This window comes from Triturus cristatus, chromosome 7 (assembly GCF_964204655.1).
Source record: "Triturus cristatus chromosome 7, aTriCri1.1, whole genome shotgun sequence".
Lineage (NCBI taxonomy): Eukaryota > Metazoa > Chordata > Amphibia > Caudata > Salamandridae > Triturus > Triturus cristatus.
In genome coordinates this window covers 434213393-434227877 of record NC_140590.1, presented here as the reverse complement: position 1 = coordinate 434227877, position 14485 = coordinate 434213393, and the positions used below count along the sequence as shown (strand labels likewise).

Sequence of the window (14485 nt, the reverse complement as noted above, 5' to 3'; positions counted from 1 at the left end):
CGTATAAGAAACGTGGCAACGACATCATCTTAAACAGCGCGAGAGCGGCAAGCGCCTCCAACGCGCCACATCCTCCTTCAGGTGCTGGAGGGGGGGGAGCAGGTTCTGTTTATATCGGGCCGCAGAGTCCAGGGTAATAAAGATACCCAGATACTTAAATCCCTGCGGAGCAACCTGGATAGGACAACCCCGCGGAAGGATAGGAGCCTCCCCTGAGAGGACATATACACAGGATTTAGCCCAGTTGATGACTAGGCCGGAGTTGCGGCCAAATGAACACAATACATCCACTAACACAATCAACGATTCACGCGGGGAAGCAAGGTACAAAAGAATATCGTCTGCGTAAAGGGAGACGCGATTCTCATACTCAGGAGTCCATCGGAGACCACGAATCGAAGGGTGCCACCGCAGCCACTCCGCAAGGGGCTCCAAGGCGAGGGCAAAGAGGAGCGGCGACAGCGGGCAGCCCTGCCGCGTGCCCCTGCCCAATTCAAAAGGAGCCGATACTCTACCATTCACCACCACCTGCGCCAGCGGTCCGGAATACAACAATTTCACCCAGCCAATAAATCCCGGGCCAAACCCAAACTTCGCCAGCGTCGCCCAGATATACGGCCACTCGAGCGTGTCGAACGCCATAGTGGCGTCCAACGACGGCAAAATGGCTGGCTCACGTATGAACGGGACCCTCGCGAGCACCCCATGCAGACGCCGCAGGTTAAGCGCGGTGTTGCAATGAGGGATAAAGCCGGACTGGTCCTGATGGATCAGATCGCACACCACGCTGACCAGCCGATTAGCCAGCACCTTGGCCAGAATTTTCGGCTCCGCATTCAACAACGAAATGGGCCTGTAAGACGTGACCCGATCCCGCGGCCTCCCCTCCTTATGAATAACCACAATAGTGGCAAGACGCTGGTCCAGCGGGAGGGAACCCGCCGAACGGGCCGCGAGGAACATATCACGGAGATGCGGAGCCAGTGTATCCGGCCGCAATTTGTACAATTCGATGGGAAGGCCATTAGGACCCATGGCCTTGCCAGAGGCGACCGAACGTATGGCGAGGGCAATCTCCTCAGATGTCGGAGCCGCGTCCATCAACAATTTATCCTCCTCCGAAAGGGAAGGCAGCGCAATATCTCTAAGCAGGTCATGGGAATCCTCTTCCGGGCGGGAAGATACCGGGGAATACACCCCGCGAAAATACTCAGCGAAGCAATCAACAATTTCCTCCGGCTCAGTGACACACACACCATCCAGTCTCTCAACCGACGGGACAACTCGACTCGCTCTCTCCTTTTTATCCAGCCACGCAATCAGTTTACCAGCCTTATCACCCACATCATACAGTCGCCCCTGTTGCTCTCTACTCAGGCCCCTGGCCGCCTCTGTGACTAGGGCCTTGTAGTCCGCTTGTTTGAGTCTGAGAGCATGCAGTTTGTCGTCTGTGACACCACAATCCAGATCACCCTCCAACTCAGTTATCTCAGCTTCGATACGGGTCACCTCCTCCCGCTCGCGCCTCCTGGAATGGGAAATGAGGGATAGGGCCTCCCCCCGGATTACCGTCTTGAACGCCTCCCACAGAGAAACAGCAGACGACACAGATCCCACATTATCTCCAAAATATTGCTCAAGGGATTTAACCAAATCTGCGCGAATTGTGGGGTTACGCAGGTACCAGGGGTTGATCGGGACCACCCTCCCCACCCCCCTCGGGACAATATCGAAGTGCAACAAGAGCGTGGAGTGGTCAGAAATACCCCGAGCTAGATGCCGCACCTCCCCAACCCTCCCCGCCTGTGCTGCTGGCATCAGAACATAGTCAAGCCTCGAAAGACTGCCATGAGCCCCAGAATGAAAGGTGTATTGTTCCTGCGTAGGGTGTTTCAGCCGCCAACAATCCACCAGTCCCAGGGTATCCAAGAGGCCAGACAACCAAGCTTGGGCGCGGGGGAGATCCCTGGGTGGGTGACGATCCTCAGTTCCGGAAATTACAGCGTTAAAATCCCCCCCAACCACTAGAGTCCCCTCCGGCAGTCCAAGAAGAAGGCGCCCCAAATCCGCGAAAGTAGTCGTCTGCAACCCCGGCGGGACATAAACAGAAACCAAAACAATCACTCTACCCTCCAATCTACCCACTAGAGCCGTATACCGTCCCCTATCATCATGGAGCACCTCATCAACCTCCAACGGGAGCGAGGTTTTAACCATAATGCCCACACCCCTCGAACCAGAGGTGAAGCCCGAGTGGGCTACAAGGCGATAGCCCCGCCTGTTCATGGCACGAAAGGAATTGCCAATAAGGTGTGTTTCCTGCAGAAATACAATATCAGGCGAAATCCGTTTTAAGAACTGCAGGACCACCCCCCGTTTTATCCTGTCCCCCAGTCCATTAACATTCCAGGACAGAAGTCTCAGTCCCCTACCCCCCATCACAGCCAAAACCGATCAGTCTCCCCCCAGAGAGCACTTTAGATATAGCACAACAATACTTCTGCCTTGTGGTACAAATAAACAATACCCAACCCCAACCCAACATCCCAAACAAAACTCCCCCCTCCCTGCACCCCTGCATGAGCCCAGACAGCCCCCCCAACTTGCAGTGTGCCTGTCGCCCCTGTGTGAACTAAACTACAAAGACCCCCTAGAGGAGGAAAGAGAACCCCCTCGAGACACAGCACAACCTCCAATGGAGGGGGAACGAGATACAACAGACAAGAAACCCTGAGCTTGGCCGAAAAGTGGCATCATCAGGAATGAGCCCCAGTGTCAATAGCTCATACACGGTCCGGTGGGCACTCTCCTCCCGCTGCCCCCATCCCATCCCGATCATGTCCCCCACACAAAGTGTCCAACCAGTCCCCGGCCGTCTCAGAACGGTCAAAAAAGTGAGTGCGACCATCAGACTCCACACGCAGCCTGGCCGGGAAAAGCATTGCGTATTTTAAGTTCATATCTCGAAGCCGCCGCTTGACGCCCATGAAACTCAGTCTCTGCTTCTGGACCGCCTGCGTGAAATCAGGATAAAAGTTCACCTCCATGTTCTCCAGCTTAAGCGGCCCCCGCAGTCTGGAAGCTTGTAAAATCGCATCCCTGTCCCGAAAGTTGAAGATACGGGCAATAAGAGGCCGCGGGGGAGCTCCGACCTTCGGCTTGCCGCCAGGAACTCTATGGGCCCTTTCCACCGCAAAGAATTTACTCACTCCTCGAGGCTGGAGATGAGTAGAAATCAGATCCTCCACAAAGAGATCCGCCGCCGAATCCTCCAGTCCCTCAGGCACTCCGATAATGCGAACGTTATTCCTCCGGGCCCTGCTCTCGGAGTCCTCCAGTCGCCGATCCGTGAGCGCACTGGCCTGCCGGAGCCGGCGCACCTCCGTCTGGAGGGCCGCCACCTCAGTCGTGAGGCCCGACGCGGTATGGGCCAAAGAGTCAACCCGGTCATTTGTCTTGGATAGATCTGCTCTAACAAGGTTGACATCGATGAGGACCGCGTCGAGTTTGTGCGCCAGGGTGTCGAATTGTTGACCCACCGAGGTCTTCATCTCAGCTATGGCGCCCATGACGTCCTGCAAAGTCAGATCCGTCGGCAAATCCGGGGCATCCGGAGGGCACTCGGAAGACTTATGCGACCCGCCGGGAGAACCTTTTGGTAGGGTGTAGCGATCCATAATGTTGACTTGAAGTGCGGCGCCACGCCGGGTCGATTTGGCCTTCAGCCGATCTCCATCCTGCTTCGTGGCCATCGTCTTGTATCTCGCACCCCCACGAGTCATGCAGCGGAGAACGAGCAATCGAGGCCAAGGACCCCGGAGGTCACCTCAGGAAGGCGGAGCAGGTCCCCGCAGGCAGGCAGGATCCCCCAGCGAGGCAACCACCACACAAAGAAACGCCGTGATCCCACTCGCGATGACGGCAAGGGGACTCAAAAGCGAAAGTGAAAGTGTGGGGTACGCGGCTCGCCAGGCTCGTCCTGCCGTTGTTATTCACTTCTCCACTGGATCACCCCCAAACTCAAGTCCGGGGTCAGGAGAGGAGCAGGCCGCAAACTTCAGTCGATGCTCATCACGGCACCCGGGGTCCGATTCAAAAAAGGAAAACGGGTACCACCTCGGCTCAGGTTCACCGACACAGTCCCCTCAACCGATTCAGGATGAAGACAGGATAAACGTAGGAGGTTGCGGAGGTCCTCGGGAGCCTCGCACCTACGCGGCCATCTTGGTTGCGCGCTAGGCTCCTCTACCCCAAATTTCTTATTTCCATCAGGAGTTAATAACTTCAGGTTGGGCTTCTTTGCAGAGATCTTGCTAAGGACTCGTGTGTGGTTTAGCATCATGCTTTATTTTGGCAGACAGTCTTTTAATGCTGTCATTAGCAATTTTGCGTTCTTCCAAAAGTTCTGCTTTTTGTGTGTTCCTATACCATTGTTTTTACAAAACACGTATTTAGATCATAGATTATCTAATTGCATCATTTAATTATTTAGTGGTCTTCTCTAGATGTGAAAAAAAGAATCTTATTTTTATGGAGGTGATGGTGAAAATAGCAACTGCAAAAAAATGAATATGGATCCGCAGACAATCTCCACGAACACCGACAACCATAGACACCGTAACCTAAGTAGAACCCTCGATAGGCCTTCCTCTGATATAGCTCCAAACACTTTAAAGATGTCCTGGAACATAGCTGTGCTTTACCAAAAACTTTCTGATCTAGACTGGCAGGACTACGTTAACAACTTTGATCTGTGCCTCTTTCAGGAAACATGGGCGGTAGAGCCTTTGTACAAACTAGGCTACAGAACCTTCCACTTAGGGGCCACACCATCGAAGAGAGAAAGACTTTCGGGCGGGCTGATCATCTGGGTATAAATCACTTTAAACACCACTATAGAGATGGCGAATTCTGGTTCCAAGGACATACTGAGGATAAAGTTGAAATTTCAAAATAGGCTAGTCATACACCTTTTTAACATATATTTAAGACCAAGGGAGTGTACAAAGGAAGCACTGGGCATACAACAGCTTGAGGAAGTGCTTGATAGCATCTAGCCAAATGGAGCTCTCCTTGTGGGCGGCAACTTTAACTGCTGCTACGAACCGAATTCTGGAACGGACACGATCTTCCATGAGGAAGATTTGGCTAGGGGAATTCCTCTACTTGAAACAAATAAAAAGGTGGCGTGCTCCCCATCAGCAACTCAAATTTTCCACTTTACGATTGAAAGAGGGGTAAGGGCATGCTACGGGCGGTTCCCTTCAGACATTGGGTGCTCGAACACTTTTGTTTAGAGGAAATGCTACCTCCCGTATTGATTATGTGATGGCAAGCATAGCATATTGGAATCATATCCAGGATTTTAATGTTGACAAAAGATGGGAGAGTGATCACTTCCCACTATGCCTAGATCTGGCGGGGAGTTGGTTTGCTAAACATCCATCGTATCCAACAAACCAGAGAGAAGAGATTAGACATCCATCAGTAAGTAACATTCTGAGATCTGTCAAATGGCCAACAATGTTAGATCAGGTTGAGCCCCTCACTAACATATATAACAACTTCTATGAGCTACTAACATGCTATGCAGAGTCGTGCCCGGGGTCCATACCATCCACTCAAAGTCATCAAAAAATGTCTGAGATTATAAAAATACAGTTAACCAAAACTCAGAGGAGCATTAATAAACCAAGATCTTGACCAGAGTCTTCGAACCCAAGGTTTAACAAGGAATGTGCCAAAGCTAAACGTAAACTCCTTGAGGCTCTAAAATCTAAAGATGTAAACCAGATCAGAATTGAAAGATCTGATAACAAAAAAGTATGAATGACTGCCCTGAGGGAAAGGGAGGATGCTAGCTGGAGTGATCTCATCGTAGCCGCAAAAACTAGAGATCAATCCAAATTCTGGAAATTACTAGCACTGGGGAATAAGAGTAAGGTGACCACTGATCACTTCCTGGATCCCTGTAGATGGCATAGACATTTTTCCATGCTCTATGCTGCATCAGACTTACTCCCCCCAGACTCACGAGTCCCCACCGAGGTGCCCCTGCCTGAAGCACATATTACACACCTCCAATTCAGCCTAGAGGATACTGAGGAAGCTGTAGCCACCATAAAGTCAGCAAAGGTGCCTGGTCCAGATCAAATTCCCGGTGATCTTCTGAAACATGCCCCAAAAGTTTGGGCACCATATATGAACCAATTGTGCAATACAATAGCCAGGGGAGAGCCTATCCCAGCAACCTGGAAGGGGGCTGAGATTGTCCCTATCCACAAAAAGGGTAGTAGGGATGATCCAGCAAACTATAGGCCTATCAGCCTGATAGACATTACCCAAAAAGTGTATGCCAAACAAATTTTGGCCAAGCTAAATGCTTGGATGGAAGAGAAAGACATCCTTTCACCTTGCCAGGCCGGCTTCAGACCGAAAATAAGCACAATTGATCAAGTATTCAGACTTGTTAGTATAGCCTGGAAGTACACCAATATAAAACATGGACACCTATAGGTTGCCTTCATTGATTTGAAGGCAGATTTTGACTCCATCCCCAGAGATCTTTTATAGAAATCGTTACAGAAGCAGGGAGTCCCGGAGGAAATTTTAAACGAGATCATAAGGCTTCATGACGGGAATTTTGCAAAGGTCCTCTGGGGCTCAGGAGGGGAGCTGACGGAGGAAATCCCGATTAGGGCAGGTGTGCGCCAGGGCTGCGTCCTGGCACCAACCGTGTTCTTATTATACGTGAATGACATGGTAGAGCACCTGCATTCAGCTTTGCACGATTCTCCTAAGCTCGGATGCACCCATATTTGCGCCCTCACCTTTGCAGACAACACAGTACTGTTGTCGCAACCACCTAGGAGTCTCCAAAATTTACTTGACAGCCTGGATAACTACTGTAAAATAAAAAGACTTGAGATAAACCCTAACAAAACCAAATATATGACTATTAATCCACATAAAAACTTTCAGAAAAGATGGGGTGTTTTTGGAATTTGTTCCCAACTTTGTATACCTAGGCGTTACATTAGGCTCAAAACTTACATGGAGGTCTCAAATAAATAAGTCAAACACAATCCTAATGCAGAACGCTACTCCTATAGTGAAGAAACAGCACTCTACTTTATCAAAGGCCATCACTCCCGCATTAGAAGTTTATAAATCCAGAGCTCAATCTGCCTCACTTTATGGATCTGAGCTATGGGGAGGAGAAAATATTCAGCCTCTCATCATTGGGGAAAACAAAATCTTGACACTGCTTACACGCTTGCCTAAAAAAACCCCGATGATCCCTCTTACATATGATATTGGGATAAAAAGGCTATCTTGCTGTATAGAGACTTTTGGCTTATTGGATTAGAATTTGGACAATCGAGGAACTAGAGACTTACAGACAGACCCTGAGGGAGCTACTGCAACTGGATGTATTTGTCACTCTTCTCTGGTTGGCTCATACCTGAAAATGGCTCACTGATTTAGGTCTGAGCCGCTATTAGGTAACCCCTAGCTTGCTAACCTCTGACTCAAAGAAAGAGATCAGGTCTATATATTGGGAATTTATAACGCACAAAGTCACTTTCAATCCCAAAATAAGGGAGATTGACTACCCAATTCCTGTCTTTTAAAATGACCCCGAGCTGTGAGCCCTTTTTTAGATGAGATTGAACCGCAATTGGCAAAGTCACTCTACATGAAATTCAGGTATGAGATACTTCAAGTCAATGTTTTCACAGCCAAATGGGCAAAGTCTCAATTGATAGCAAGAGATCCCAAATGCTCGTTGTGTACTCTAGGTGTTAACGTGGATATTGCGCATGTTTTATTCTTTTGTGCAGCATATGCTACCCCTAGACGTAAGTGGATCAAGCCCTTGTGTAGAAGTTTGAACATCAGCAGCTATCTAGAGTCGCTCAGAATCTTAAAATCTGACAGCTCCCAGCTCATCGTATTTGGCATCAGTACATTTTTGTTGGCTGTTAGTCACATAAGATATAAGATTGGGCAGGAATTGTAAAAGTTTTTTTAAATTGTCTTTCAGAAATGTAGTATGCTTTTAACAATTTTTATGGTTTTATAATGAATCATCTAACAATCCTAGCGGCATTGGAGCCCAAGTTGGGGCTGCATGCGCTAATTGAATAGTGATCTTTGTACTGTAGTGGCACGAACTTCAATGAAATCATTTATTAGAGCCAAGACTAAAAGTAGAAAATTCCAAATGTATATATGTCTTGCATTATAGTTCCTTGCAACTGAAAAACTGTTTTAAATGTCAGTACTAGATGGATGAATATTGCAATGTGTATATAGATTTGTTTTGTAACGCTTTTGATGGCTCCTTGAATCGAATAAAAGATTTTTGATTCGATTTAATTAAGGATGTGTGTAAAAATCTGTTTTTTTCACCTTTATGTTTTCAATATTGTATCTATTTTACAGGTGGACCACACAATCATTATGTACTTGATTGGACCAGATGGTGAATTTCTTGATTACTACGGACAGAACAAGAAAAATACAGAAATATCTGCTTCAATTGCTGCACATATGAGAAAATTCAAACAAAACAAATAACATTTCTGAGTGCTGAGCTCTATTGCTGATCATGAACTTGATCCTGTTTTTCGAAATGACTTTTAGCTGTGCAGAGAAAATTGAAGGAGATTGCTTCCGCTGCTTATGGAGCTTTAACATGCATTACCTGTGGAGTTAGCAAGGTTTGCGCAAATGTAATATTACAACCTAAACACGCACTTGTCCTTCGATCCAATGATCATTGGTAGGACCCCATATAACTACCTACCAGCATCGGTGTCAGTTCCATCATTTGGGACTTCTTCTTGGGAAGAAAGATCAAGATTTTGCTTTGAATTCATTTTCAATAACCCCTGTAACGCAGAACTGGACAAGAATATTATAAACTGGAGGAGAATATTCTATTTACTTTTTTAAGTTTGCCTCCATAATGCGTGCATATTTGGCATTGATTACCAATATGATTACATTTATATTGTTCCACAATACATATCTACTTTCATCTTTGTGGTTACTTACTTGATTGCCTGGGAACCAAACAATAAAAAAAATCGTATTAATTTCAGTGGATTAGTTATGTTTGTAGACTTAAAACAAATGCTAAATGACAAATTCATATGTAAGGTGCACCTATTGTAACTGACTGTGAGGCTCATTTACATAATCTATTTTGTGTGTTTACCAGTATGTTCAGTCCACATATGTGAGATGTCGAAGACGTCCTTGTTTGAGAACATATAGTTCATTTTTGTCCCTCATAATACAAGTCAAATCTTGGTGCAAGCGTTAGCCCTTCAATGCAAAGTCTGCTTCATTTTATGGATCCAAGGATTCCTGTTCGTATGAGAAATGACCCCTGCATAGTTAACTGATGTGCACTTGTACACTGAGCAACCAGAGTACATGTGAAACTGGTATCCTGATTTTCTTTAGGCTCCAACACACATTAAATCATGCAAGGTCTCTGAGGAATATGTCCAAGGGTCAGGCCCTGAGGTCAACAGATGCACCAAAACCATACTTGATAGCAGACATGAGACTTATCTGTGTCCTTTGAGAAGTGCTGTGAGTGTCCATGGCTGCATACCGGGTTAGAACCCATAGTATTGGACAGGCTTTTTTAACTGGTTAAAGTTGCTTTCTGGCAACGTGTGTAAAGTTTCACTTAAAGGTCATTCCAAGACCATGTGCTGACATCCCTGCATGTATGTTGAGTTTGTGTGTATGTATGGTGAATGATAGCAGGACTCCATGTTGTGTGTGAATGCTAAAGACATTCTGGTCCATTATGGATTTCTACTTGGAGCCATCGTCTTCTCTCAAACACTGTATCTGCGCTGCAGGCACAAAATAAAATTCGAAAAGTACTACACCAGACCAGTTCCTGGGCATTGACAGTGGAACCATATCCCCTAGTTGAGAATAGTGTATAAAAGTGGGGCTCAAACTTGTCAACTTCCAGTTCCTGCTTGCTGATAAGGGACGATTTGTATCACAGGGGCTGTCTGCCTGGGAAGGAGACACACAGCTACTGAGTCTAGGACAAACCGACTGCTGTGAGAGTCTGCTCGAAGTTGACCCGAGTGTGCCAGACAGTTTCCTGGCCTCTGCAAGCAGGTTATGTGTATTTGTAAAGTACACTATCGCCCGTGAGGGTATCCTGGCGCTGAGCAGGTATGTGTTCCTAGCCCTACCTATGGTAGGTCGGCTAGTTGAAATGCCAGGACTTCAACTTCTTGCAAAATTCAAGAAAAGAGGAGGAGACTTTTTTATATGGAGAGGGAGGCCATTCCATGCTTTATGAGTTATTTAAGAGAACACCCATCCTCCTGATTTGGTTCTGTATATGTGTGGGATGTATGCTAGTAGGACCCCTGTCGATTGGAGGTTTCTGGGTGGTGGTCGAAGGAGATGTGACTGTTCAGGTAGGTGGTGACTAAGTTGTGTAGTGCCTTGAATGTGTGTGGAGTTTGAAATTAGAGCATTTGTGTATTAAGAGCCAGTGTAGCTCTCTGAGGTGTGGTGTGATGTGAGTTCTGTGTGGAAGATTGAGGATGAAGCTGGCTGCAGAGTTGCGGATGGTTTGTTGTCATCAGGTAAGTTGCTTGGTGACTCCGGCATAGAGGGTGTTACAGTAGTCCAAATGGCTAAGGACTAGGGCGTGAGTGTTGCTTGGGAGACATTAGAAGATCTTCCTCTGCATTTTCAGGATGTGGAACCAGAATCCAGTGATTGCAAGACAATAACAGTGGTTATCGACATAATACATAAACATGCACAGGTGGACAGCAGTTGCGAGTCCATTCAGCAGTAAAGGAGAAATAAGCAATATTAGTGTGCACCAAATCATTACTGTGGGCCCCATCCATTCATTCCAACCATATACCCAACCATAGACTTAGGAATAGTATGTAATACTATTCCTACTCCAGTTTGTGCAACAGCAGGGAAGGTGTTGGATCTAAAATCCAACACATTCCCTGGTATTGCATGGCCCCTAGAGCAAGTCATTGAAACGACTTGCGTTGTAAAGACACGCGTGGTCATAACGCGGTCGTTGTAACAACTGTGTTGTAAAGTACTGCATTGTAAAAGTTGCGTAGTAAACGTTTCCCGACACTTAGATCTTCAAGGCATTTCAAATTTAGAAATTCATAACTCTGGTTCTACTGATTGGATTCTTGTCATTTTTGTGTCAGATAATGTATTAAAATGTACTCTATTTTTCTAAAGTGGTGTGGGAGTTTTCTTGTGTTGTGTTTTCGTTTAAGTACTATTTGAGTGCTGCATAAATACTTTACACATTGCCTCTGAGTTAAGCCTGACTTTTTTTTGCCACGCTACCTCTGGGTTAAGCACAGTTTAATTTAGAGTATTTTTGTGGTTCACCCTGACTAGGATTTTGGCTGTTGCTTGAGTAAGGTTTCACCCCCTCAACCAACAACCCAATTTCTCACAGTCTTCGTGTTAGCAGCGATTTCAATGGTAATGATGGCATGCCACACGATCAGGGTTCGTGCTTCATCTATGATGGTAAGTTAAGTTGTGATGGTGAGGGGGTGCAGTTGAGTGTTGAAGTTGTATATGGAAGTCATTTTGCTACTGAATAATTTCAAAAGCTTGTTGCAACAGTCTGGTGAATGGCTGATGTTTCTGGAGGCAGCAGGAGGCACAGTGAAATATTTGATGATGGCAAAGATTTCTTTGCTGCTGTTAGTGCTGGCATTGATGCAATATGCAAGAACTGCACACTTGGTGTTCCTTATCTGCTGTTGATAGCTTCTTAGGGCTGATTTGAAGATGTCTTTATGTATGGTGTCTTGACTTGTTCTCCATATGCGTTCCAGTTACTTGCAGTGGCATTTCATGAGCCGGAGTTCCTCTGTGTACCAACTGGCCTGTGATGCTTTTCCAGCTGTGGTGGTGCAGGATGTGTATCCTGAAACTGATGAGGGTGTGGTCTGTCTAGGTCATGGTTGCTGGCTTGCCAACTGTTAGGTTGTTTATTGAGGGGAATATCTGGTCCAATAGGTGCTTGGCGGTGTGGGTGGGTTTGGTAACTTGCTGGATAAGGCCAGGATTTTGGGGGTTTTAAGAAGGGCTGTAAAGTTTGGATTTGTGTGGTCTTCTAGGTAAAATTAAGGTCTCCGAGGAGGATGAAGGTGCTGGCGCTGATGATGAGGGGTGCGATGACGTCTATGATGTTGCTGGTGAAAGTGGTGCAAGGTCTTGGTAGTCTGTGCAAGAGGGTTCCACCCAGAGAGAAGTTGGCTTTGATGTGTATCTTGAATGTAAGGTGTTCCATGCAGCTGGTGCTGAGTGTCTGTTTAGGTGATGCAACTGATGGGATGTTTGAATATGATGGTGACTACACCTCCGGGCTTGTGTGGACATTGCCTGGTGATCCTGTAGCTTGCGGGGATGGCTGTAACGATGTCTGTTGCACAGGTTGGGTTTAGACATGATTCTGTGAGAGAGAGCAGTTCTGGAGCGTGGTTCCGTAGTTGGTCCCATTTCTCTGTACCGAGTTTGTTTAGTGAGCAGGTGTTGAGAAGCATGCATGCTGTCATGTACTTCCTACACATCTATATAGGATCTGTGTGTTTAGACAACATAAACAAGGGACTGGTGTCCAGGCTGATTCCGGACACCCCCAAAGGATATGTTAGTCTGTAGACCAGCTAGCTCACAGTGCCACTACAAGCCCCACAACCTTACCAAGGAGCGAATAGTTTCTGGCAACTTATCGAACATGACAACCCTGATCCCTCGGGGATCGTAGAAACAGTACAGTACTTTTTGCTCAGGCATTCGTGCTCACTTTGTCTCAGAGAGATACACAGAATAAACGGTAGGGGCATTTTCAATAAGCATTTATTGAACCAGCGTCATTCTAGTATAAAATACATGTGCTACAACAACCATTAGACAGAAACAGATCAATACGAATACAAGCTGGTGCAGAGTAAAAAAAATGTGTAGAATTCTACCATGGTGCTAAAACAGTGAATATATGCAGGCCTATATATACATGGCAGTAATCATGTGTACTCCTAAGATGCTAACCCTAGCTAAGTCTACCTAGCATGTATGTAGGGGTAAAGCAAAGAACCCCCCTAGGATAGAGCTAACCCCATTACCTGATGGGAGAGAATGAAGGACCCCGTCTTGGTCTCGACTTGAACACCCCGCAAGGGATGTCAGACCACTGCGTGCTGGAGTGTCTGAGTGCAGGGACTTCAGCTTCTCTTGTCAGCATGGGAGCTTCTCCTCTGGTTTGCCCAGCGAAGATGTGGTACTTAGACCATCAGGGGTTCTACCTAGATGTGTCACGGTACTGTGGACATGTCGGCCAAGGATGACAAAAGCGGTGACTTTTGTACAGTGTTTTTATGCAGAAGATGGTAATCCTGCTGTGATACTAAAAATCCTCATGCATAATAAATGAGGCTAGTTTTAGAAGAAAACCGCACGACATTTATTCGGTAAAAGGTCAGCTCCAGAACCGTTATGTAGAGCAAGGTAGGACATATGTAGGTAAAGGTTTGTGCATCTACCTTGGCCTATATTGGGGGTCAGTACAATGTGAGTGTGGCGTGTTGTGTAGATTGTGTTTGGTCAGGTGTGAGTGTACCCGTGTGGCTGTTTTCTGTGAATGTGAGTGTAGTGCTGGGTGCTGTTGTAGGAGTGGTAGGTGTAGGGTGTGGGACAGTGTATAAGATCAATCAGGAGGTGTATGTGAACACTTGCAGGAAATGCATGCATGGTGTGGTGAAGTGTGTCAGCAGTATTGTGAGCAGCGGCCATTGTTGTAAGCGCAGAAGTTCAACAGGGTTGCGATGGATAGGGGTAGAATCAGGACAGGTGAAGACGGGCTTGCCTTTAAGGCGCCATTGGTGCACCAGCAGCGCATCTGCTATGCATCTGCCCTGCTGCCGCCATTAAGTAAGTCCACGCTGCAGCTGCTATTAAGTAGGTCCTAGGGCAGTGGGGAGAGCATGTGGTCTATTTAATCTGGATAGAGTACATACTAGAACATTGATCCATTGGAATCTGATATTTCTCGCACTGCAGTGCTCTCTTATCTGGTGGAGAATGATTTAAGTTGTGGAACAGTGAAAAAATATCTAACAGCTAATTTTTCTGGTTATTCACTCCTGGTTAAAGCTCATTATTTAAATTCATATTTACTCTCAATTCCTTAGATACCCTTAGGAAAGATTTACTACACTCCCATCTAAGTAGCAAAATAGATTAGCCCTTTGAGCCTTACACTCGTATTATCTTACGCTTTTTTACCTGAAAGATTGCATTTCTTCTGGACTTCACATCAGTGTGTCAGGGAAGAGAGTTATAGGCCGTATCGGCTTCTTTTCTGACGAGGTTCGTCCTTATGATAATAACTCATTTCTTCCCAAAGTCGCCACTGAATTTCATATGC

General features: G+C 46.5%; 1 protein-coding gene across 1 annotated transcript in view; it reads left to right on the top strand.

Annotated features, from left to right (window-relative positions):
• The window catches only part of SCO1 (synthesis of cytochrome C oxidase 1), a 172618-nt gene extending 161342 nt beyond the window's left edge, over positions 1–11276 (top strand). The window contains exon 7 of the mRNA XM_085616746.1: positions 8449–11276. Coding sequence (XP_085472872.1) covers positions 8449–8583 — 135 coding nt within the window. The 3' untranslated portion in view covers positions 8584–11276. The remainder of the gene's footprint in view (positions 1–8448) is intronic.
• The last annotated feature ends 3209 nt before the right edge of the window (positions 11277–14485 follow it).